The sequence below is a fragment of the Rhopilema esculentum genome, chromosome 10, assembly GCF_057945365.1.
Source record: "Rhopilema esculentum isolate cy_ngs chromosome 10, ASM5794536v1, whole genome shotgun sequence".
Taxonomy (NCBI): Eukaryota; Metazoa; Cnidaria; class Scyphozoa; order Rhizostomeae; family Rhizostomatidae; genus Rhopilema; species Rhopilema esculentum.
In genome coordinates, this window is record NC_142824.1 from 13074364 (window position 1) to 13097362 (window position 22999).

Sequence of the window (22999 nt, forward strand, 5' to 3'; positions counted from 1 at the left end):
GTTTTGACAAGAAGCACAAAATTGATAGCCATGTTGGCCTAATATTTTGATGGTCACGTGTGTTTTGGCGCCTAACTGCAAGTGCTTTAAAGGTTCGTACGGAAGGTAGGCTGTTTTGAATTTGAATCTTTGTGAAGGTCGCACACCATTTTATTGTTGGAGCACTAGTTCGAAAGTGATATGGATTCGTCTGCTACATCACCAAAGAAGGCGAAGAAGACAGCAGCGCCCAAGAAGCCTGCCGCACATCCTGCGTATAAGGACATGATCGCGGAAGCAATCAGAATCCTGAAGGAGCGAAATGGGTCATCGCGACAGAAAATTGCCAAGTATTTACAATCTAATTACAAAGGTCTCGGTGATGAGAGCGCTCTGAAGAGAAACCTGAAAGCCTCCTTGAAAAAACTGGTCGCTTCTGGCTCTCTCATCCAAACGAAAGGGGTAGGGGCTTCAGGTTCGTTCAAGCTGCCTGCCGCTGCCAAGAAGCCTGCAGCAGTGAAAAAGCCAGCAGCAGCAAAGAAGGTTGCGAAAAAGCCAGCAGCGGCGAAAAAGGCTACTGCTAAGAAGGCTGCAACTTCAGTCAAGAAAAGCCCTGCAAAAAAGAAGGCCTCGACACCAAAGAAAGCCAGCGGAGCCAATAAGTCACCAAAGAAGCCCAAGGCCAAAGTGGCAAAGAAGCCTAAAGTAGCTGCTGGTAAGAAGGCATCAGCTGCTGGTAAGAGCAAACCCAAAAAGGCTGCCAGCAAAAAGACAGCAAAGTCACCGGCTGGGAAGAAAGTAAAGGCTGCAAAATCAAAGAAGTAGATGGCATCAGTGGAGGAGGGCCATGATTCCCACTTACCACCTGGTTTACCATATAAACAAACAGCTTTTTTAAAAGCTACCAAAAAGTCGGTCATCGGTTCTTGATTAGCCTTGACGGCTGCATTGATATCATGAAATTAAATGTAGAGTTTTCAAGTCTGGTGGGCCCACAGTCACCTGCATTTGTCACTTTTTTCTTTATGATGTACCTTCATCAAAATGATTTACAAAATAGGTAGCAGGATTTATCATTTCAGCTAAAGTTATGTGCATAGTAAACTATTTTGAAAGCACAATTGCCACTGTACACTATCATAAAATTAGCAGAAGATACACATTTTTTCTGCAAAGTCTGGAGCAACTCATATTTTTACAGTATTATTAGTAGCTTTTAAGAATGCCAATTGTAATAACAATTGCCAGTTTACATCCAAAGAAATTTCAAGACTAGTTTGACAGTATAGGTCCTTGATGTGCTATGTGACTATGATCAGCATAAAAAAGAATAAAGACAACACATGGATATATCAAATATTTTTGGTGATGAAGTATGCAAGCTTCAATATTTACAAAGTAGATCTAAGGATTCATCATCTCATTATTAGTAAATTATATTGAGAACAAAATTGCAAGTACACAGTATCATGTAGGTTAGCAGAAATCGAATTTATCATCTTATCTTACACTGTCTAGAGAAATTAAAACTGAAATAACAATTGCCCTCTTTGCAGCCAAACTTATATCAAGAATTGTTAGACAGAAGGGGTTCTTGATGGGTAATGACCTTAATCATAAGCATGTTGATTGGAGATTTAGTCTATTCTTGTGAAGCCAGCTTGTGGTTACCTGTTGGGTTGCTTTTGAAGAAAATTTTAAAGCTTACTTTTACAATCAGAGTTTATTTTTTGAATGCAAGCAATATGTTCAGTGCCCTAAATTGCTGAAATTTTCAGGTTGATTGTGATATGAATCAAGTAGAGAGTATAGGAGTGTGTCATACAATGTAAACATTTAATGGTTGATGTAGCTAAGATTTCTATGATTGGCACACTGTAATAAAAATTGCCTGGAAATGAGCAAATGATACTTTATAACTAATGTTTTTCCCTTACACATGTTGAAATCCAATACTGACACTTGCAGTGGCTGAACATTTGGGGCAAACCCACAATATATTGGGGTATTTTGGTAAGACTGAAAAAACCATATATTATATTTGGTGACTAAAAAGATTGTCATGAAATAAATTTGCCAGCAGTTGTATAATAATTCCTAATGGTTTTTAAATTCAGAATAAGATAGAGTAAATGATATGTCATATTTATTGTGACCTCAACATTTTAAATACATACATATGTATTACATTGTGGGCTTAGCACAAATTGAAAATATTGTGCACATGATATAAATTGTATGCTCTTGAATTCAGTCTAGCACTATGAAAAAGTGATTCATTTTTCCCATTCTACAGAGTACATGACCAACTAACTACTGGTAGTTTGTGACAACGTAACTACCAGTAGATTAAATTATTTGTAAATGTAAATTATTTGTAAGTAAACTACTAATGTAATTTATTTGCATGTACCAATGTAACTTAATATTACATGTTAGTTTTAAAAGTACATGTAGATATGAACTGAACTGATCTGAGTCGACCATGTCGTGTGTATTATGGTTGGGGAAATATAATCTCTGGTGTCTATGGTGGTTTTTAAAAAAACCGTTTTTTTCAAAGAATTCATCGACAAAGATGAAATTTGCTTGTTGAATTAAGCTCTCTCTCCACGAATCCTTCTGGCCAGTTGTATGTCCTTTGGCATAATGGTAACACGTTTGGCATGAATGGCGCACAAGTTGGTGTCTTCAAACAGTCCAACTAGGTAAGCTTCAGATGCCTCTTGGAGGGCCATCACCGCCGAGCTCTGAAAGCGCAGATCTGTCTTGAAGTCTTGGGCAATTTCTCGGACGAGTCTTTGGAAGGGCAGTTTCCTGATCAACAACTCGGTCGACTTCTGGTATCTACGAATTTCTCTCAGAGCAACTGTTCCGGGCCTGTATCTGTGTGGCTTCTTTACACCTCCAGTTGCTGGGGCACTCTTTCGTGCAGCCTTGGTGGCCAGTTGTTTGCGAGGAGCTTTTCCTCCAGTTGATTTCCTTGCAGTTTGCTTTGTACGAGCCATTTTGACACTACGAAGAAATTTCAATAAGGGCGAACGAAATAAGGTGACTGAGCGATGACGGTACTACCTTCCAGCTAGGAACAACGAATCAATCTGCGAATCGGCGCCATTTGAGGTCAATTTGAAATGTTTGAGCAAGCCACGTGACATGCCGGGAGAAGCGAAATGACAAAGAATGCATCGCCCATTGGCTGCTTTATTATCCCAAGTTTCGAGCGAGCTGCAATTGCATCTTCTGAACAAGATTAATATAATACCATTTCTTAAAACTAAAGGGAAGCAGAAAAAGCAAATTCAAAGGGATTCAAGCAATTGCAAATTCCTGTCTCTTTGACTTGGGGAGGTTTGTTATCCTGGTTGATGGCAACAATAGCAAGAGTTTACGTAAATAATGTTTGTTTTTAGTGGCTGTTTTCCAGTTCTCTTTGGCAGTCAGTCAAATAAAACACTGAATTGACATATTTCAAGAGGCAAATTGTCTTGTAAGTGTACCTTCCCTCGCCTTTTCTGCTAGGACATAGTTTGCTTATGCAGTAAAGGCGCCATCAAGAAAGATGGCAGTATAAAGAGAGTGCTCCTAATAGGTCCGCAGTTGCTCCTGTATGTATTTGCCGGTTGAGTCAGATTGAAATCAGGGTTGCCAGGTTCGGGATTTTATCCCGAGATCTCGGGAATATTCAGAGCTGTTGGGATTTTTCTCGGGAATTTTTTTCGGTGAAAAAATCTCGGGAAAATTCTCGGGATTTTTAGAGAATGGATTAGAAAAGTTTTTCAGAATAGATTTGTTAGTAACAAAGCATTCATACGAGAATAAGAGCGGCACATTTCATCCACACTTTGCTAGTGGCAAGCCCCACTACAGACACATTAGTCCGTGTGGATAGCAGTCTTCAATGGAGAGGTGAAGATTGCTATAATTTCAAAGTCACCCATGCTATGAAAAGGAAATTCATCACAGAAAGAATTTATAGAGTCAATGCAGACGATGACTTTGTTCTTGGTGATGGACTTCTCGAATAGAAACTGCTAAAATACCCTAAAAATATCGAACTTTATTCAGTTACATTGTTATGTTATTTAATAAATTTTATCTTTTATCTTCAGTGTCATCAGTTTACTTAGGATTGACAGCTATTTTCGTCTAAAATGGTCTCCTTTTGTTTCTTGTCACGCAACTGAAATAAAAATGTCAAGAAAAATTTTAACTCCTTTGTCAATGCTTTGGTCCGTACAATTACAATGTTGCACAAGATAGAGAAGTTGAAAAGTCGTTGCACAGAGGTCAAAATTTTGTCCCTGTGGTAAATGGCGTCATCAGAACATCACAAAAAAATCTCGGGATTTTTTGAGAAAATCTATTGCATTCTGGGATTTTTTATGTCTTGATGCGGGATTTTTATAGATTTCAATCTGGCAACTCTGATTGAAATCAGTCGCCTCGTGCATTGTCGCTCGCTGTCGTACAACACAACTTTCAACAATCATGTCTGGAAGAGGAAAAGGAGGAAAGGGTCTTGGCAAAGGAGGTGCTAAACGTCATCGAAAGATTCTTCGTGACAACATTCAAGGCATCACCAAGCCAGCCATTCGCCGATTGGCTCGTCGTGGAGGAGTAAAGAGAATCTCTGGCCTCATTTACGAAGAGACACGAGGTGTTCTCAAGGTTTTCCTCGAGAACGTCATTCGCGATGCAGTCACATACACAGAACATGCCAAGCGAAAGACTGTCACTGCCATGGATGTCGTCTACGCTTTGAAGAGACAGGGTCGAACACTGTACGGATTTGGCGGTTAAGTTGCGTCGTCCTGTTTACAGGATAGACAACTGGAGTGACTCGTCCTCACCAACAACACAAACAGCTTTTTTAAAAGCTACCAAAAATGCCAAAGTTGCCCAATGTTTTAAGCCTTGTGACAGCACACGATTAACAGCGAGTCATAATTGAATGTACTGAATCAATAAATTAATATCCCACTAAATAAATCGACCGGTATAATGTAAAGTCGCACAAAAATGCACTGAACTCCAACAGGAATATGTTTACTAAATAATAATAGGACTTTGTAAAATGCTATTGATGCAGCTAGCTCAATCAAGTTGATTTTTGAAAGAGCATGCCGACAAACTCATCTCCAAATTAATAATAATAAGTCTACAAGATGTCCTCACCAGAAAGGTAGGCTCCAAACATCTCCATTTCATGAACACAAATAAATGATAAACCCCTCGTTGACTTGACACACAGTAGTAATGTGCATATCCCTCTCTCATAATTGTTGTGTTTGTGGATCATTGACAAATGTTGACATATGAGATACATTATCATCATTATAAAACCAAGCAAAAGATTCATACATCTTCACCTTACTACCATCAACAAATAGCCCAGCCCTTTGGTCAATTCAGTTTTAATGACCATCAGCAAGAAATATAACCAGGAAGATTACCAACAGGCCAAGAAAAGAATTCCAATTCTGTCTATTCTATTTTATTTTCAACTTTGATTATTTGCCCTTAAATAAAAGTTGTTTCACCTTGATCAATTGAAGAAAATAATTCCTTTTCTGTCTATTCTTTTTCATTTTCAACCATAATTATTTGCCCTTAAATAAAAGTTGTTTCACCTTGATCAATTGAAGAAAATAATTCCTTTTCTGTCTATTCATTTTCATTTTCAACCATAATTATTTGCCCTTAAATAAAAGTTGTTTCACCTTGATCAATTGAAGAAAATAATCCTTTTCTGTCTATTCATTTTCATTTTCAACCATAAATATTTGCCCTTAAATAACAGTTGTTCCACCTTGATCAATTGAAGAAAAGAATTCCTTTTCTGTCTATTCTTTTTTCATATTCAACCATAATTATTTGCCCTTAAATAAAAGTTGTTTCACCTTGATCAATTGTTGCTTGCATCTTGGTTCAACTGTGTAAGGATAGCCTGTTTAAGGATAGCTTCTTAGGACCAATCAACCCTATATTGATTACTTGCTGCTGGTTCAATTGATTGACTGCTTGATTATTGTTATTGAATGTTTGGTATGGTTTCTTTGTGCTCATCTGTTGAGCATGATTAATTGAGATGCTAGTGTACCCCTACCACCACTCGAAAAGAAACATAAACTAATTGATAAAATGATTAAAACTACTTGCTTAAACAGTGAGTAGCTTTGAATGAATTCAAAGCATCATAATGCAGTGGGCCTATACTATAAACAATATAGAGTGTGTGGTGTGGGTTGGTATCGTGTGTGTCACAAGTAGGTACACCAAGTTAGTTTTCGTGGTGGTTTTTAAAAAAACCGTTTTTCGTTCGACGAACTGGTAAAGCCAGCCAACAACACTAGCCAGCCAGGCTTTATGATTTTGGAGCCTTCTGCTCGGTCTTCTTTGGTAAGAGTACTGCCTGAATGTTGGGCAGGACACCACCTTGAGCAATGGTCACTCCACTCAGCAATTTGTTCAGCTCCTCGTCGTTTCTGATTGCAAGCTGCAAGTGTCGAGGGATGATTCTTGACTTCTTGTTGTCCCTGGCGGCATTGCCAGCCAACTCCAAGATTTCTGCCGAGAGATACTCGAGTACGGCTGCAAGATAGACGGGAGCCCCCGATCCAACTCGTTCAGCGTAGTTTCCCTTTCTCAACAATCTATGGATACGTCCGACTGGGAACTGAAGACCAGCTCTGGATGTCCTCGACCTTGCCTTGGCCTTAGCTTTTCCACCTTTTCCGCGTCCAGACATGTTTAACTCAAATTGAAAAACGAAATGAAGCCTTGCCGTAGAATGAACAACTTTGTTCGCAACTGCCTGATTGCCCGCCAAAGTGGTCGATTTGTAAAGGGCATTTACTCGAGATCTACCAATCAACACCCCCGCTATCGACCGCGAACAATAAGCGAACACGAGACAGCGAATCGACGTGTGTCACATGGCCTTCGAGCTAATCGACCCAGTTGCCCACAAATATAGTAAAAACTTGCATTGGCGCCAACCAACAACAGACTAGATTAGTCACAGTCAGTGTTGCTGCTTTATCTAGCGAAGGTCCTTTCGAAATTCGAAAAGTCAAATTTAAAATCATTCTTCAAGATGTCTGACGCCCCAGCAAAAGGAGGAAAACAGGCCCCAAAGGTTGCCAAGAAGGGGGAGAAGAAAGCAGGAGTTGGCAAGAAAGGGGGCAAGGCTGCCTCTGGAGATAAGAAGAGGTCGAAAAAGCGCAAGGAGAGCTACTCGATTTACATCTACAAGGTACTTAAGCAAGTCCATCCCGATACCGGCGTTTCAAGCAAGGCCATGAGCATCATGAACTCGTTTGTCAACGACATCTTCGAAAGGATTGCTCAAGAAGCCTCGCGTCTCGCCCACTACAACAAGAAGGCAACGATCACTTCGAGGGAAATCCAGACTGCCGTCAGGCTTCTCCTCCCCGGTGAACTTGCCAAGCATGCTGTCAGCGAGGGCACCAAAGCCGTCACCAAGTACACAAGCAGCAAGTAAACTGCTGGACGCACGAACACGACAATCCTCGCTTGTCGTCTACAACCAGAAAACAAACAGCTTTTTTAAAAGCTACCAAATTTACCAATCTCGTTGCCCGAACCTTTGACACACACGATAAGCATTGTGCTTCTTTATTCAACCGAGTTATCCAGTTTTAAAAACATTTAGGCTAATGCATGTTGGAGTCTCATTTTCATCAGCATCCCCTCATCCAGTATCACATTTAAAAAGTTAACAACTCTGTAGGTAAACATTCAAAAAATACATCTCTTTGAAAATATCAAATATGAAACATTTTCTTAAAATATTCTACATTCAACAGTCATTTGTTAACATTGGCTCTTGGTTTTTCATGAACAGTAAAGCCACGAATAAACCCCCCACATTGGATTCCAATATGGTGAAAGCCCCGCCAAATAGAATGAACCCCCAGCCTAACATGCTGCAATATTTTTTCAATGCATTATTCCAATCAATGGCAAATGCTATTTATTCATTGGAAATTCGAAACTCAGATAAACCAAACATCCCTTTCGCAATTTTTTTTTCACCATCCGAATTGCCAAATATCTCATTTTTCGATAACATTTAGAATACCCCCACAAGTCCCCTGTCCCGGGCTTACACCAACGAGTAGGCCCATATTAAAAACACTGCCAGTGAATGCTTATTACTCCTGGTGAGCGTTTATGAAAGTTTTCTTTTCAATATGCATTCTATTTTGAATATGTATTATGAATTTTCTCCTTTGTTTTTTTACAATTGTGGACTTTCAATAGTTATCTCTGATTTAGTCCTTTTTTAATGTGGTGTTTATTAAATTTTACCTCAGAAATTTTGCATGAAAAATGGAAAATATTATAAGTAAAAATAATAAAGACAGAGCTATTTTCTCAAAAAGCTATGTATCTTTTGTCACATCTATTAGATATATAAAGTTTATAGATATAATATAAAGTTTTGAAGTTTTCATTCTAATTATTCAAGTTTCAATTTGTCCGGCCATAAGCTTATACCAAACCAATGAATGTTCGATTTAGCAGATATCTCAGTATTGTTGGTTTGAACTCAGGAATGTGAAAGGTCGGTTAGTTTCATTTACTAGTTTATTTTCAACAAAAATGGGTTGTTGTCAGGATGGAATTCCTACTTTCAAAGGCAGTTCCCTAGACCAGTACTCTCAAAAACGACTTACACCCTTGGCCAGAGGCGGCAGCAAAAATTTTTTCCACTACCATAATCGAATAATTGTTAGGGCTGCGGGGCTGACAGGGGGGGGGGGATCTGTACAAACATTGCATCGACCCATACAGCTGGGGTTTTTTGCAATCAAAAGCTCTTCCAAACATAGGCATACTGTTGACAAAATTGTCCATGCAAGTTGATATTAAATCGCCTTGTCATTATTCGAAATTTTTGGTTTTATTAATATCATGGCAATTATAAATAGAAGGGGCTGGCTGCAAGACTTCGATTGTCTGTTTGAAGTTTATTATCCTCTTCTGAAAAAAAATTTGCCGTAATCGATGACCGACAGCAAAAAGGAGATTTTTCCATATTTTGTATTTCTAATGGAAATCAACATAATGAGAATGGCAAAGCTGGTCATCATTTATCTACAAAACTTTATTTAATTTTCTTAGGAGTGAATATTCAACGGCGCTACTTGCCCCCTCTGTCCCTCCTGCCTCTCCAGGGTATTAACTTGACTAGAAGTCAGTACAGTATACTCTTGCTTGTGGCACATCACTAAGTACCTTTACTATGTCAATTAATGCTTCTATTATGCTAAAAATTCTCTTTCTTTTCTAAAAATTCTCTTCTATTATGTATCTTTCTTTACGAGCTTACTTCAATCAAAGTACTTTTGGCCACTTTCAAATCTGGTCGTTCTGAAAACATGCTACATGCAGCCCTCATATATTGACGTGTACGCTGATCACCTCGGTAAGAGTTGGTATAGCCAGAGAAAATGTAATAAATAGGCTGCTTCTTGCTAATTATAGAGTCTGTTCGTCCTAAATTTCAAAAGATGTCTGGTTTTCTTTGCAGATTTTCTAAGCCTTCTTTCTTCAGTTTTTCTACCTACCCCCACCCCCGCTCTGCCCTTCATCATGAGCTTTCACAGTTTATTACTGACACAAAAATTGCCGGAAAACTAAATCTTTAAATAAATCATCTTCCTTTTCTAAAGGAACTTTTTGAATAGGAATTTTTCCTCCATCGTTACCCAATGTTTCAAACATAAGGGTAAAAAATTAATACTTAACTTGTTGAGGGAAAATTGTGCTGTGCTTCTTGCAGTCAAATTCGGCCCAATTTAAGCGTTTTTATAGTCATCACAAAAGGTAACGGCGATTTGCTGGTTCGATCAATTAATGGACCTTTTGAACCTGCCCTTGCATGTGTACTGGGAGGTTTTATGACGACTGGAAAAGAAAATAATCAAACAATGTTTGATGGCATGTTGAGCTATACAAGTTGATATCGAATATTTTGCTGCAATAGGCACCAAAGTCTCCTTGGCAAAGAATAATAATGAAACTAAATACCATAATATTGCTGATTTGAATGCGGCCAAGATCGTATTTGCCACGGCTAGGTGTAGACGGGCAAATAGGTTTTGACAAGAAGCACAAAATTGACAGCCATGTTGGCCTAATATTTTGATGGTCACGTGTGTTTTGGCGCCTAACTGCAAGTGCTTTAAAGGTTCGTACGGAAGGTAGGCTGTTTTGAATTTGAATCTTTGTGAAGGTCGCACACCATTTTATTGTTGGAGCACTAGTTCGAAAGTGATATGGATTCGTCTGCTACATCACCAAAGAAGGCGAAGAAGACAGCAGCGCCCAAGAAGCCTGCCGCACATCCTGCGTATAAGGACATGATCGCGGAAGCAATCAGAATCCTGAAGGAGCGAAATGGGTCATCGCGACAGAAAATTGCCAAGTATTTACAATCTAATTACAAAGGTCTCGGTGATGAGAGCGCTCTGAAGAGAAACCTGAAAGCCTCCTTGAAAAAACTGGTCGCTTCTGGCTCTCTCATCCAAACGAAAGGGGTAGGGGCTTCAGGTTCGTTCAAGCTGCCTGCCGCTGCCAAGAAGCCTGCAGCAGTGAAAAAGCCAGCAGCAGCAAAGAAGGTTGCGAAAAAGCCAGCAGCGGCGAAAAAGGCTACTGCTAAGAAGGCTGCAACTTCAGTCAAGAAAAGCCCTGCAAAAAAGAAGGCCTCGACACCAAAGAAAGCCAGCGGAGCCAATAAGTCACCAAAGAAGCCCAAGGCCAAAGTGGCAAAGAAGCCTAAAGTAGCTGCTGGTAAGAAGGCATCAGCTGCTGGTAAGAGCAAACCCAAAAAGGCTGCCAGCAAAAAGACAGCAAAGTCACCGGCTGGGAAGAAAGTAAAGGCTGCAAAATCAAAGAAGTAGATGGCATCAGTGGAGGAGGGCCATGATTCCCACTTACCACCTGGTTTACCATATAAACAAACAGCTTTTTTAAAAGCTACCAAAAAGTCGGTCATCGGTTCTTGATTAGCCTTGACGGCTGCATTGATATCATGAAATTAAATGTAGAGTTTTCAAGGCTGGTGGGCCCACAGTCACCTGCATTTGTCACTTTTTTCTTTATGATGTACCTTCATCAAAATGATTTACAAAATAGGTAGCAGGATTTATCATTTCAGCTAAAGTTATGTGCATAGTAAACTATTTTGAAAGCACAATTGCCACTGTACACTATCATAAAATTAGCAGAAGATACACATTTTTTCTGCAAAGTCTGGAGCAACTCATATTTTTACAGTATTATTAGTAGCTTTTAAGAATGCCAATTGTAATAACAATTGCCAGTTTACATCCAAAGAAATTTCAAGACTAGTTTGACAGTATAGGTCCTTGATGTGCTATGTGACTATGATCAGCATAAAAAAGAATAAAGACAACACATGAATATATCAAATATTTTTGGTGATGAAGTATGCAAGCTTCAATATTTACAAAGTAGATCTAAGGATTCATCATCTCATTATTAGTAAATTATATTGAGAACAAAATTGCAAGTACACAGTATCATGTAGGTTAGCAGAAATCGAATTTATCATCTTATCTTACACTGTCTAGAGAAATTAAAACTGAAATAACAATTGCCCTCTTTGCAGCCAAACTTATATCAAGAATTGTTAGACAGAAGGGGTTCTTGATGGGTAATGACCTTAATCATAAGCATGTTGATTGGAGATTTAGTCTATTCTTGTGAAGCCAGCTTGTGGTTACCTGTTGGGTTGCTTTTGAAGAAAATTTTAAAGCTTACTTTTACAATCAGAGTTTATTTTTTGAATGCAAGCAATATGTTCAGTGCCCTAAATTGCTGAAATTTTCAGGTTGATTGTGATATGAATCAAGTAGAGAGTATAGGAGTGTGTCATACAATGTAAACATTTAATGGTTGATGTAGCTAAGATTTCTATGATTGGCACACTGTAATAAAAATTGCCTGGAAATGAGCAAATGATACTTTATAACTAATGTTTTTCCCTTACACATGTTGAAATCCAATACTGACACTTGCAGTGGCTGAACATTTGGGGCAAACCCACAATATATTGGGGTATTTTGGTAAGACTGAAAAAACCATATATTATATTTGGTGACTAAAAAGATTGTCATGAAATAAATTTGCCAGCAGTTGTATAATAATTCCTAATGGTTTTTAAATTCAGAATAAGATAGAGTAAATGATATGTCATATTTATTGTGACCTCAACATTTTAAATACATACATATGTATTACATTGTGGGCTTAGCACAAATTGAAAATATTGTGCACATGATATAAATTGTATGCTCTTGAATTCAGTCTAGCACTATGAAAAAGTGATTCATTTTTCCCATTCTACAGAGTACATGACCAACTAACTACTGGTAGTTTGTGACAACGTAACTACCAGTAGATTAAATTATTTGTAAATGTAAATTATTTGTAAGTAAACTACTAATGTAATTTATTTGCATGTACCAATGTAACTTAATATTACATGTTAGTTTTAAAAGTACATGTAGATATGAACTGAACTGATCTGAGTCGACCATGTCGTGTGTATTATGGTTGGGGAAATATAATCTCTGGTGTCTATGGTGGTTTTTAAAAAAACCGTTTTTTTCAAAGAATTCATCGACAAAGATGAAATTTGCTTGTTGAATTAAGCTCTCTCTCCACGAATCCTTCTGGCCAGTTGTATGTCCTTTGGCATAATGGTAACACGTTTGGCATGAATGGCGCACAAGTTGGTGTCTTCAAACAGTCCAACTAGGTAAGCTTCAGATGCCTCTTGGAGGGCCATCACCGCCGAGCTCTGAAAGCGCAGATCTGTCTTGAAGTCTTGGGCAATTTCTCGGACGAGTCTTTGGAAGGGCAGTTTCCTGATCAACAACTCGGTCGACTTCTGGTATCTACGAATTTCTCTCAGAGCAACTGTTCCGGGCCTGTATCTGTGTGGCTTCTTTACACCTCCAGTTGCTGGGGCACTCTTTCGTGCAGCCTTGGTGGCCAGTTGTTTGCGAGGAGCTTTTCCTCCAGTTGATTTCCTTGCAGTTTGCTTTGTACGAGCCATTTTGACACTACGAAGAAATTTCAATAAGGGCGAACGAAATAAGGTGACTGAGCGATGACGGTACTACCTTCCAGCTAGGAACAACGAATCAATCTGCGAATCGGCGCCATTTGAGGTCAATTTGAAATGTTTGAGCAAGCCACGTGACATGCCGGGAGAAGCGAAATGACAAAGAATGCATCGCCCATTGGCTGCTTTATTATCCCAAGTTTCGAGCGAGCTGCAATTGCATCTTCTGAACAAGATTAATATAATACCATTTCTTAAAAGTAAAGGGAAGCAGAAAAAGCAAATTCAAAGGGATTCAAGCAATTGCAAATTCCTGTCTCTTTGACTTGGGGAGGTTTGTTATCCTGGTTGATGGCAACAATAGCAAGAGTTTACGTAAATAATGTTTGTTTTTAGTGGCTGTTTTCCAGTTCTCTTTGGCAGTCAGTCAAATAAAACACTGAATTGACATATTTCAAGAGGCAAATTGTCTTGTAAGTGTACCTTCCCTCGCCTTTTCTGCTAGGACATAGTTTGCTTATGCAGTAAAGGCGCCATCAAGAAAGATGGCAGTATAAAGAGAGTGCTCCTAATAGGTCCGCAGTTGCTCCTGTATGTATTTGCCGGTTGAGTCAGATTGAAATCAGTCGCCTCGTGCATTGTCGCTCGCTGTCGTACAACACAACTTTCAACAATCATGTCTGGAAGAGGAAAAGGAGGAAAGGGTCTTGGCAAAGGAGGTGCTAAACGTCATCGAAAGATTCTTCGTGACAACATTCAAGGCATCACCAAGCCAGCCATTCGCCGATTGGCTCGTCGTGGAGGAGTAAAGAGAATCTCTGGCCTCATTTACGAAGAGACACGAGGTGTTCTCAAGGTTTTCCTCGAGAACGTCATTCGCGATGCAGTCACATACACAGAACATGCCAAGCGAAAGACTGTCACTGCCATGGATGTCGTCTACGCTTTGAAGAGACAGGGTCGAACACTGTACGGATTTGGCGGTTAAGTTGCGTCGTCCTGTTTACAGGATAGACAACTGGAGTGACTCGTCCTCACCAACAACACAAACAGCTTTTTTAAAAGCTACCAAAAATGCCAAAGTTGCCCAATGTTTTAAGCCTTGTGACAGCACACGATTAACAGCGAGTCATAATTGAATGTACTGAATCAATAAATTAATATCCCACTAAATAAATCGACCGGTATAATGTAAAGTCGCACAAAAATGCACTGAACTCCAACAGGAATATGTTTACTAAATAATAATAGGACTTTGTAAAATGCTATTGATGCAGCTAGCTCAATCAAGTTGATTTTTGAAAGAGCATGCCAACAAACTCATCTCCAAATTAATAATAATAAGTCTACAAGATGTCCTCACCAGAAAGGTAGGCTCCAAACATCTCCATTTCATGAACACAAATAAATGATAAACCCCTCGTTGACTTGACACACAGTAGTAATGTGCATATCCCTCTCTCATAATTGTTGTGTTTGTGGATCATTGACAAATGTTGACATATGAGATACATTATCATCATTATAAAACCAAGCAAAAGATTCATACATCTTCACCTTACTACCATCAACAAATAGCCCAGCCCTTTGGTCAATTCAGTTTTAATGACCATCAGCAAGAAATATAACCAGGAAGATTACCAACAGGCCAAGAAAAGAATTCCAATTCTGTCTATTCTATTTTATTTTCAACTTTGATTATTTGCCCTTAAATAAAAGTTGTTTCACCTTGATCAATTGAAGAAAATAATTCCTTTTCTGTCTATTCTTTTTCATTTTCAACCATAATTATTTGCCCTTAAATAAAAGTTGTTTCACCTTGATCAATTGAAGAAAATAATTCCTTTTCTGTCTATTCATTTTCATTTTCAACCATAATTATTTGCCCTTAAATAAAAGTTGTTTCACCTTGATCAATTGAAGAAAATAATCCTTTTCTGTCTATTCATTTTCATTTTCAACCATAAATATTTGCCCTTAAATAACAGTTGTTCCACCTTGATCAATTGAAGAAAAGAATTCCTTTTCTGTCTATTCTTTTTTCATATTCAACCATAATTATTTGCCCTTAAATAAAAGTTGTTTCACCTTGATCAATTGTTGCTTGCATCTTGGTTCAACTGTGCAAGGATAGCCTGTTTAAGGATAGCTTCTTAGGACCAATCAACCCTAGATTGATTACTTGCTGCTGGTTCAATTGATTGACTGCTTGATTATTGTTATTGAATGTTTGGTATGGTTTCTTTGTGCTCATCTGTTGAGCATGATTAATTGAGATGCTAGTGTACCCCTACCACCACTCGAAAAGAAACATAAACTAATTGATAAAATGATTAAAACTACTTGCTTAAACAGTGAGTAGCTTTGAATGAATTCAAAGCATCATAATGCAGTGGGCCTATACTATAAACAATATAGAGTGTGTGGTGTGGGTAGGTATCGTGTGTGTCACAAGTAGGTACACCAAGTTAGTTTTCGTGGTGGTTTTTAAAAAAACCGTTTTTCGTTCGACGAACTGGTAAAGCCAGCCAACAACACTAGCCAGCCAGGCTTTATGATTTTGGAGCCTTCTGCTCGGTCTTCTTTGGTAAGAGTACTGCCTGAATGTTGGGCAGGACACCACCTTGAGCAATGGTCACTCCACTCAGCAATTTGTTCAGCTCCTCGTCGTTTCTGATTGCAAGCTGCAAGTGTCGAGGGATGATTCTTGACTTCTTGTTGTCCCTGGCGGCATTGCCAGCCAACTCCAAGATTTCTGCCGAGAGATACTCGAGTACGGCTGCAAGATAGACGGGAGCCCCCGATCCAACTCGTTCAGCGTAGTTTCCCTTTCTCAACAATCTATGGATACGTCCGACTGGGAACTGAAGACCAGCTCTGGATGTCCTCGACCTTGCCTTGGCCTTAGCTTTTCCACCTTTTCCGCGTCCAGACATGTTTAACTCAAATTGAAAAACGAAATGAAGCCTTGCCGTAGAATGAACAACTTTGTTCGCAACTGCCTGATTGCCCGCCAAAGTGGTCGATTTGTAAAGGGCATTTACTCGAGATCTACCAATCAACACCCCCGCTATCGACCGCGAACAATAAGCGAACACGAGACAGCGAATCGACGTGTGTCACATGGCCTTCGAGCTAATCGACCCAGTTGCCCACAAATATAGTAAAAACTTGCATTGGCGCCAACCAACAACAGACTAGATCAGTCACAGTCAGTGTTGCTGCTTTATCTAGCGAAGGTCCTTTCGAAATTCGAAAAGTCAAATTTAAAATCATTCTTCAAGATGTCTGACGCCCCAGCAAAAGGAGGAAAACAGGCCCCAAAGGTTGCCAAGAAGGGGGAGAAGAAAGCAGGAGTTGGCAAGAAAGGGGGCAAGGCTGCCTCTGGAGATAAGAAGAGGTCGAAAAAGCGCAAGGAGAGCTACTCGATTTACATCTACAAGGTACTTAAGCAAGTCCATCCCGATACCGGCGTTTCAAGCAAGGCCATGAGCATCATGAACTCGTTTGTCAACGACATCTTCGAAAGGATTGCTCAAGAAGCCTCGCGTCTCGCCCACTACAACAAGAAGGCAACGATCACTTCGAGGGAAATCCAGACTGCCGTCAGGCTTCTCCTCCCCGGTGAACTTGCCAAGCATGCTGTCAGCGAGGGCACCAAAGCCGTCACCAAGTACACAAGCAGCAAGTAAACTGCTGGACGCACGAACACGACAATCCTCGCTTGTCGTCTACAACCAGAAAACAAACAGCTTTTTTAAAAGCTACCAAATTTACCAATCTCGTTGCCCGAACCTTTGACACACACGATAAGCATTGTGCTTCTTTATTCAACCGAGTTATCCAGTTTTAAAAACATTTAGGCTAATGCATGTTGGAGTCTCATTTTCATCAGCATCCCCTCATCCAGTATCACATTTAAAAAGTTAACAACTCTGTAGGTAAACATTCAAAAAATACATCTCTTTGAAAATATCAAATATGAAACATTTTCTTAAAATATTCTACATTCAACAGTCATTTGTTAACATTGGCTCTTGGTTTTTCATGAACAGTAAAGCCACGAATAAACCCCCCACATTGGATTCCAATATGGTGAAAGCCCCGCCAAATAGAATGAACCCCCAGCCTAACATGCTGCAATATTTTTTCAATGCATTATTCCAATCAATGGCAAATGCTATTTATTCATTGGAAATTCGAAACTCAGATAAACCAAACATCCCTTTCGCAATTTTTTTTTCACCATCCGAATTGCCAAATATCTCATTTTTCGATAACATTTAGAATACCCCCACAAGTCCCCTGTCCCGGGCTTACACCAACGAGTAGGCCCATATTAAAAACACTGCCAGTGAATGCTTATTACTCCTGGTGAGCGTTTATGAAAGTTTTCTTTTCAATATGCATTCTATTTTGAATATGTATTATGAATTTTCTCCTTTGTTTTTTTACAATTGTGGACTTTCAATAGTTATCTCTGATTTAGTCCTTTTTTAATGTGGTGTTTATTAAATTTTACCTCAGAAATTTTGCATGAAAAATGGAAAATATTATAAGTAAAAATAATAAAGACAGAGCTATTTTCTCAAAAAGCTATGTATCTTTTGTCACATCTATTAGATATATAAAGTTTATAGATATAATATAAAGTTTTGAAGTTTTCATTCTAATTATTCAAGTTTCAATTTGTCCGGCCATAAGCTTATACCAAACCAATGAATGTTCGATTTAGCAGATATCTCAGTATTGTTGGTTTGAACTCAGGAATGTAAAAGGTCGGTTAGTTTCATTTACTAGTTTATTTTCAACAAAAATGGGTTGTTGTCAGGATGGAATTCCTACTTTCAAAGGCAGTTCCCTAGACCAGTACTCTCAAAAACGACTTACACCCTTGGCCAGAGGCGGCAGCAAAAATTTTTTCCACTACCATAATCGAATAATTGTTAGGGCTGCGGGGCTGACAGGGGGGGGGATCTGTACAAACATTGCATCGACCCATACAGCTGGGGTTTTTTGCAATCAAAAGCTCTTCCAAACATAGGCATACTGTTGACAAAATTGTCCATGCAAGTTGATATTAAATCGCCTTGTCATTATTCGAAATTTTTGGTTTTATAAATATCATGGCAATTATAAATAGAAGGGGCTGGCTGCAAGACTTCGATTGTCTGTTTGAAGTTTATTATCCTCTTCTGAAAAAAAATTTGCCGTAATCGATGACCGACAGCAAAAAGGAGATTTTTCCATATTTTGTATTTCTAATGGAAATCAACATAATGAGAATGGCAAAGCTGGTCATCATTTATCTACAAAACTTTATTTAATTTTCTTAGGAGTGAATATTCAACGGCGCTACTTGCCCCCTCTGTCCCTCCTGCCTCTCCAGGGTATTAACTTGACTAGAAGTCAGTACAGTATACTCTTGCTTGTGGCACATCACTAAGTACCTTTACTATGTCAATTAATGCTTCTATTATGCTAAAAATTCTCTTTCTTTTCTAAAAATTCTCTTCTATTATGTATCTTTCTTTACGAGCTTACTTCAATCAAAGTACTTTTGGCCACTTTCAAATCTGGTCGTTCTGAAAACATGCTACATGCAGCCCTCATATATTGACGTGTACGCTGATCACCTCGGTAAGAGTTGGTATAGCCAGAGAAAATGTAATAAATAGGCTGCTTCTTGCTAATTATAGAGTCTGTTCGTCCTAAATTTCAAAAGATGTCTGGTTTTCTTTGCAGATTTTCTAAGCCTTCTTTCTTCAGTTTTTCTACCTACCCCCACCCCCGCTCTGCCCTTCATCATGAGCTTTCACAGTTTATTACTGACACAAAAATTGCCGGAAAACTAAATCTTTAAATAAATCATCTTCCTTTTCTAAAGGAACTTTTTGAATAGGAATTTTTCCTCCATCGTTACCCAATGTTTCAAACATAAGGGTAAAAAATTAATACTTAACTTGTTGAGGGAAAATTGTGCTGTGCTTCTTGCAGTCAAATTCGGCCCAATTTAAGCGTTTTTATAGTCATCACAAAAGGTAACGGCGATTTGCTGGTTCGATCAATTAATGGACCTTTTGAACCTGCCCTTGCATGTGTACTGGGAGGTTTTATGACGACTGGAAAAGAAAATAATCAAACAATGTTTGATGGCATGTTGAGCTATACAAGTTGATATCGAATATTTTGCTGCAATAGGCACCAAAGTCTCCTTGGCAAAGAATAATAATGAAACTAAATACCATAATATTGCTGATTTGAATGCGGCCAAGATCGTATTTGCCACGGCTAGGTGTAGACGGGCAAATAGGTTTTGACAAGAAGCACAAAATTGACAGCCATGTTGGCCTAATATTTTGATGGTCACGTGTGTTTTGGCGCCTAACTGCAAGTGCTTTAAAGGTTCGTACGGAAGGTAGGCTGTTTTGAATTTGAATCTTTGTGAAGGTCGCACACCATTTTATTGTTGGAGCACTAGTTCGAAAGTGATATGGATTCGTCTGCTACATCACCAAAGAAGGCGAAGAAGACAGCAGCGCCCAAGAAGCCTGCCGCACATCCTGCGTATAAGGACATGATCGCGGAAGCAATCAGAATCCTGAAGGAGCGAAATGGGTCATCGCGACAGAAAATTGCCAAGTATTTACAATCTAATTACAAAGGTCTCGGTGATGAGAGCGCTCTGAAGAGAAACCTGAAAGCCTCCTTGAAAAAACTGGTCGCTTCTGGCTCTCTCATCCAAACGAAAGGGGTAGGGGCTTCAGGTTCGTTCAAGCTGCCTGCCGCTGCCAAGAAGCCTGCAGCAGTGAAAAAGCCAGCAGCAGCAAAGAAGGTTGCGAAAAAGCCAGCAGCGGCGAAAAAGGCTACTGCTAAGAAGGCTGCAACTTCAGTCAAGAAAAGCCCTGCAAAAAAGAAGGCCTCGACACCAAAGAAAGCCAGCGGAGCCAATAAGTCACCAAAGAAGCCCAAGGCCAAAGTGGCAAAGAAGCCTAAAGTAGCTGCTGGTAAGAAGGCATCAGCTGCTGGTAAGAGCAAACCCAAAAAGGCTGCCAGCAAAAAGACAGCAAAGTCACCGGCTGGGAAGAAAGTAAAGGCTGCAAAATCAAAGAAGTAGATGGCATCAGTGGAGGAGGGCCATGATTCCCACTTACCACCTGGTTTACCATATAAACAAACAGCTTTTTTAAAAGCTACCAAAAAGTCGGTCATCGGTTCTTGATTAGCCTTGACGGCTGCATTGATATCATGAAATTAAATGTAGAGTTTTCAAGGCTGGTGGGCCCACAGTCACCTGCATTTGTCACTTTTTTCTTTATGATGTACCTTCATCAAAATGATTTACAAAATAGGTAGCAGGATTTATCATTTCAGCTAAAGTTATGTGCATAGTAAACTATTTTGAAAGCACAATTGCCACTGTACACTATCATAAAATTAGCAGAAGATACACATTTTTTCTGCAAAGTCTGGAGCAACTCATATTTTTACAGTATTATTAGTAGCTTTTAAGAATGCCAATTGTAATAACAATTGCCAGTTTACATCCAAAGAAATTTCAAGACTAGTTTGACAGTATAGGTCCTTGATGTGCTATGTGACTATGATCAGCATAAAAAAGAATAAAGACAACACATGAATATATCAAATATTTTTGGTGATGAAGTATGCAAGCTTCAATATTTACAAAGTAGATCTAAGGATTCATCATCTCATTATTAGTAAATTATATTGAGAACAAAATTGCAAGTACACAGTATCATGTAGGTTAGCAGAAATCGAATTTATCATCTTATCTTACACTGTCTAGAGAAATTAAAACTGAAATAACAATTGCCCTCTTTGCAGCCAAACTTATATCAAGAATTGTTAGACAGAAGGGGTTCTTGATGGGTAATGACCTTAATCATAAGCATGTTGATTGGAGATTTAGTCTATTCTTGTGAAGCCAGCTTGTGGTTACCTGTTGGGTTGCTTTTGAAGAAAATTTTAAAGCTTACTTTTACAATCAGAGTTTATTTACAATTTACAAACAAGCAATATGTTCAGTGCCCTAAATTGCTGAAATTTTGAGGTTGATTGTGATATGAATCAAGTAGAGAGTATAGGAGTGTGTCATACAATGTAAACATTTAATGGTTGATGTAGCTAAGATTTCTATGATTGGCACACTGTAATAAAAATTGCCTGGAAATGAGCAAATGATACTTTATAACTAATGTTTTTCCCTTACACATGTTGAAATCCAGTACCGACACTTGCAGTGGCTGAACATTTGGGGCAAACCCACAATATATTGGGGTATTTTGGTAACACTGAAAAAACCATATATTTGGTGACTAAAAAGATTGTCATGAAATAAATTTGCCAGCAGTTGTATAATAATTCCTAATGGTTTTTAAATTCAGAATAAGATAGAGTAAATGATATGTCATATTTATTATGACCTCAACATTTTAAATACATACATATGTATTACATTGTGGGCCTAGCACAAATTGAAAATATTGTGCACATGATATAAATTGTATGCTCTTGAATTCAGTCTAGCACTATGAAAAAGTGATTCATTTTTCCCATTCTACAGAGTACAGAGTACATGACCAACTAACTACTGGTAATTTGTGACAATGTAACTACCAGTAGATAAAATTATTTGTAAATGTAAATTATTTGTAAGTAAACTACTAATGTAATTTATTTGCATGTACCAATGTAACTTAATATTACATGTTAGTTTTAAAAGTACATGTAAATATGAACTGAACTGATCTGAGTCAACCATGTCGTGTGTATTAAGGTTGGGGAAATATAATCTCTGGTGTTTATGGTGGTTTTTAAAAAAACCGTTTTTTTCAAAGAATTCATCGACAAAGATGAAATTTGCTTGTTGAATTAAGCTCTCTCTCCACGAATCCTTCTGGCCAGTTGTATGTCCTTTGGCATAATGGTAACACGTTTGGCATGAATGGCGCACAAGTTGGTGTCTTCAAACAGTCCAACTAGGTAAGCTTCAGATGCCTCTTGGAGGGCCATCACCGCCGAGCTCTGAAAGCGCAGATCTGTCTTGAAGTCTTGGGCAATTTCTCGGACGAGTCTTTGGAAGGGCAGTTTCCTGATCAACAACTCGGTCGACTTCTGGTATCTACGAATTTCTCTCAGAGCAACTGTTCCGGGCCTGTATCTGTGTGGCTTCTTTACACCTCCAGTTGCTGGGGCACTCTTTCGTGCAGCCTTGGTGGCCAGTTGTTTGCGAGGAGCTTTTCCTCCAGTTGATTTCCTTGCAGTTTGCTTTGTACGAGCCATTTTGACAATACGAAGAAATTTCAATAAGGGCGAACGAAATAAGGTGACTGAGCGATGACGGTACTACCTTCCAGCTAGGAACAACGAATCAATCTGCGAATCGGCGCCATTTGAGGTCAATTTGAAATGTTTGAGCAAGCCACGTGACATGCCGGGAGAAGCGAAATGACAAAGAATGCATCGCCCATTGGCTGCTTTATTATCCTAAGTTTCGAGCGAGCTGCAATTGCATCTTCTGAACAAGATTAATACCATTTCTTAAAACTAAAGGGAAGCAGAAAAAGCAAATTCAAAGGGATTCAAGCAATTGCAAATTCCTGTCTCTTTGACTTGGGGAGGTTTGTTATCCTGGTTGATGGCAACAATAGCAAGAGTTTACGTAAATAATGTTTGTTTTTAGTGGCTGTTTTCCAGTTCTCTTTGGCAGTCAGTCAAATAAAACACTGAATTGATATATTTCAAGAGGCAAATTGTCTTGTAAGTGTACCTTCCCTCGCCTTTTCTGCTAGGACATAGTTTGCTTATGCAGTAAAGGCGCCATCAAGAAAGATGGCAGTATAAAGAGAGTGCTCCTAATAGGTCCGCAGT

General features: G+C 38.9%; 10 protein-coding genes and 2 pseudogenes across 10 annotated transcripts; 7 read left to right on the forward strand and 5 right to left on the reverse strand.

Annotated features, from left to right (window-relative positions):
• Positions 1–103: 103 nt before the first annotated feature.
• LOC148959314 (uncharacterized) lies at positions 104–861 on the forward strand. The gene has a single exon (XM_089110723.1). The coding sequence runs from the start codon at positions 181–183 to the stop codon at positions 802–804; it is 624 nt and encodes a 207-aa protein (XP_088966849.1). The 5' UTR covers positions 104–180; the 3' UTR covers positions 805–861.
• Positions 862–2124: 1263 nt separating this feature from the next.
• LOC148959315 (histone H3) lies at positions 2125–3086 on the reverse strand. Its single transcript, XM_089110724.1, has one exon. It carries the CDS (start codon positions 2985–2987, stop codon positions 2577–2579), a length of 411 nt encoding a protein of 136 aa, XP_088966850.1. The 5' UTR covers positions 2988–3086; the 3' UTR covers positions 2125–2576.
• Positions 3087–4415: 1329 nt separating this feature from the next.
• Positions 4416–4867, forward strand: LOC148959316 (histone H4). The gene has a single exon (XM_089110761.1). The coding sequence runs from the start codon at positions 4471–4473 to the stop codon at positions 4780–4782; it is 312 nt and encodes a 103-aa protein (XP_088966887.1). The 5' UTR covers positions 4416–4470; the 3' UTR covers positions 4783–4867.
• Positions 4868–6294: 1427 nt separating this feature from the next.
• On the reverse strand, positions 6295–6814 carry LOC148959317 (histone H2A). The gene has a single exon (XM_089110720.1). The coding sequence runs from the start codon at positions 6728–6730 to the stop codon at positions 6347–6349; it is 384 nt and encodes a 127-aa protein (XP_088966846.1). The 5' UTR covers positions 6731–6814; the 3' UTR covers positions 6295–6346.
• A 173-nt stretch (positions 6815–6987) lies between these two features.
• Positions 6988–7562, forward strand: LOC148959318 (histone H2B pseudogene; annotated as a pseudogene).
• A 2641-nt stretch (positions 7563–10203) lies between these two features.
• Positions 10204–11825, forward strand: LOC148959319 (uncharacterized). Its single transcript, XM_089110701.1, has one exon. The coding sequence runs from the start codon at positions 10290–10292 to the stop codon at positions 10911–10913; it is 624 nt and encodes a 207-aa protein (XP_088966827.1). The 5' UTR covers positions 10204–10289; the 3' UTR covers positions 10914–11825.
• A 408-nt stretch (positions 11826–12233) lies between these two features.
• On the reverse strand, positions 12234–13195 carry LOC148959320 (histone H3). The gene has a single exon (XM_089110702.1). The coding sequence runs from the start codon at positions 13094–13096 to the stop codon at positions 12686–12688; it is 411 nt and encodes a 136-aa protein (XP_088966828.1). The 5' UTR covers positions 13097–13195; the 3' UTR covers positions 12234–12685.
• Positions 13196–13711: 516 nt separating this feature from the next.
• LOC148959321 (histone H4) lies at positions 13712–14178 on the forward strand. The gene has a single exon (XM_089110499.1). The coding sequence runs from the start codon at positions 13782–13784 to the stop codon at positions 14091–14093; it is 312 nt and encodes a 103-aa protein (XP_088966625.1). The 5' UTR covers positions 13712–13781; the 3' UTR covers positions 14094–14178.
• A 1426-nt stretch (positions 14179–15604) lies between these two features.
• LOC148959322 (histone H2A) lies at positions 15605–16126 on the reverse strand. The gene has a single exon (XM_089110713.1). The coding sequence runs from the start codon at positions 16039–16041 to the stop codon at positions 15658–15660; it is 384 nt and encodes a 127-aa protein (XP_088966839.1). The 5' UTR covers positions 16042–16126; the 3' UTR covers positions 15605–15657.
• A 151-nt stretch (positions 16127–16277) lies between these two features.
• Positions 16278–16873, forward strand: LOC148959323 (histone H2B pseudogene; annotated as a pseudogene).
• A 2639-nt stretch (positions 16874–19512) lies between these two features.
• Positions 19513–21510, forward strand: LOC148959324 (uncharacterized). Its single transcript, XM_089110714.1, has one exon. The coding sequence runs from the start codon at positions 19599–19601 to the stop codon at positions 20220–20222; it is 624 nt and encodes a 207-aa protein (XP_088966840.1). The 5' UTR covers positions 19513–19598; the 3' UTR covers positions 20223–21510.
• A 410-nt stretch (positions 21511–21920) lies between these two features.
• LOC135685171 (histone H3) lies at positions 21921–22426 on the reverse strand. The gene has a single exon (XM_065201008.2). It carries the CDS (start codon positions 22409–22411, stop codon positions 22001–22003), a length of 411 nt encoding a protein of 136 aa, XP_065057080.1. The 5' UTR covers positions 22412–22426; the 3' UTR covers positions 21921–22000.
• Between the last annotated feature and the right edge of the window lie 573 nt (positions 22427–22999).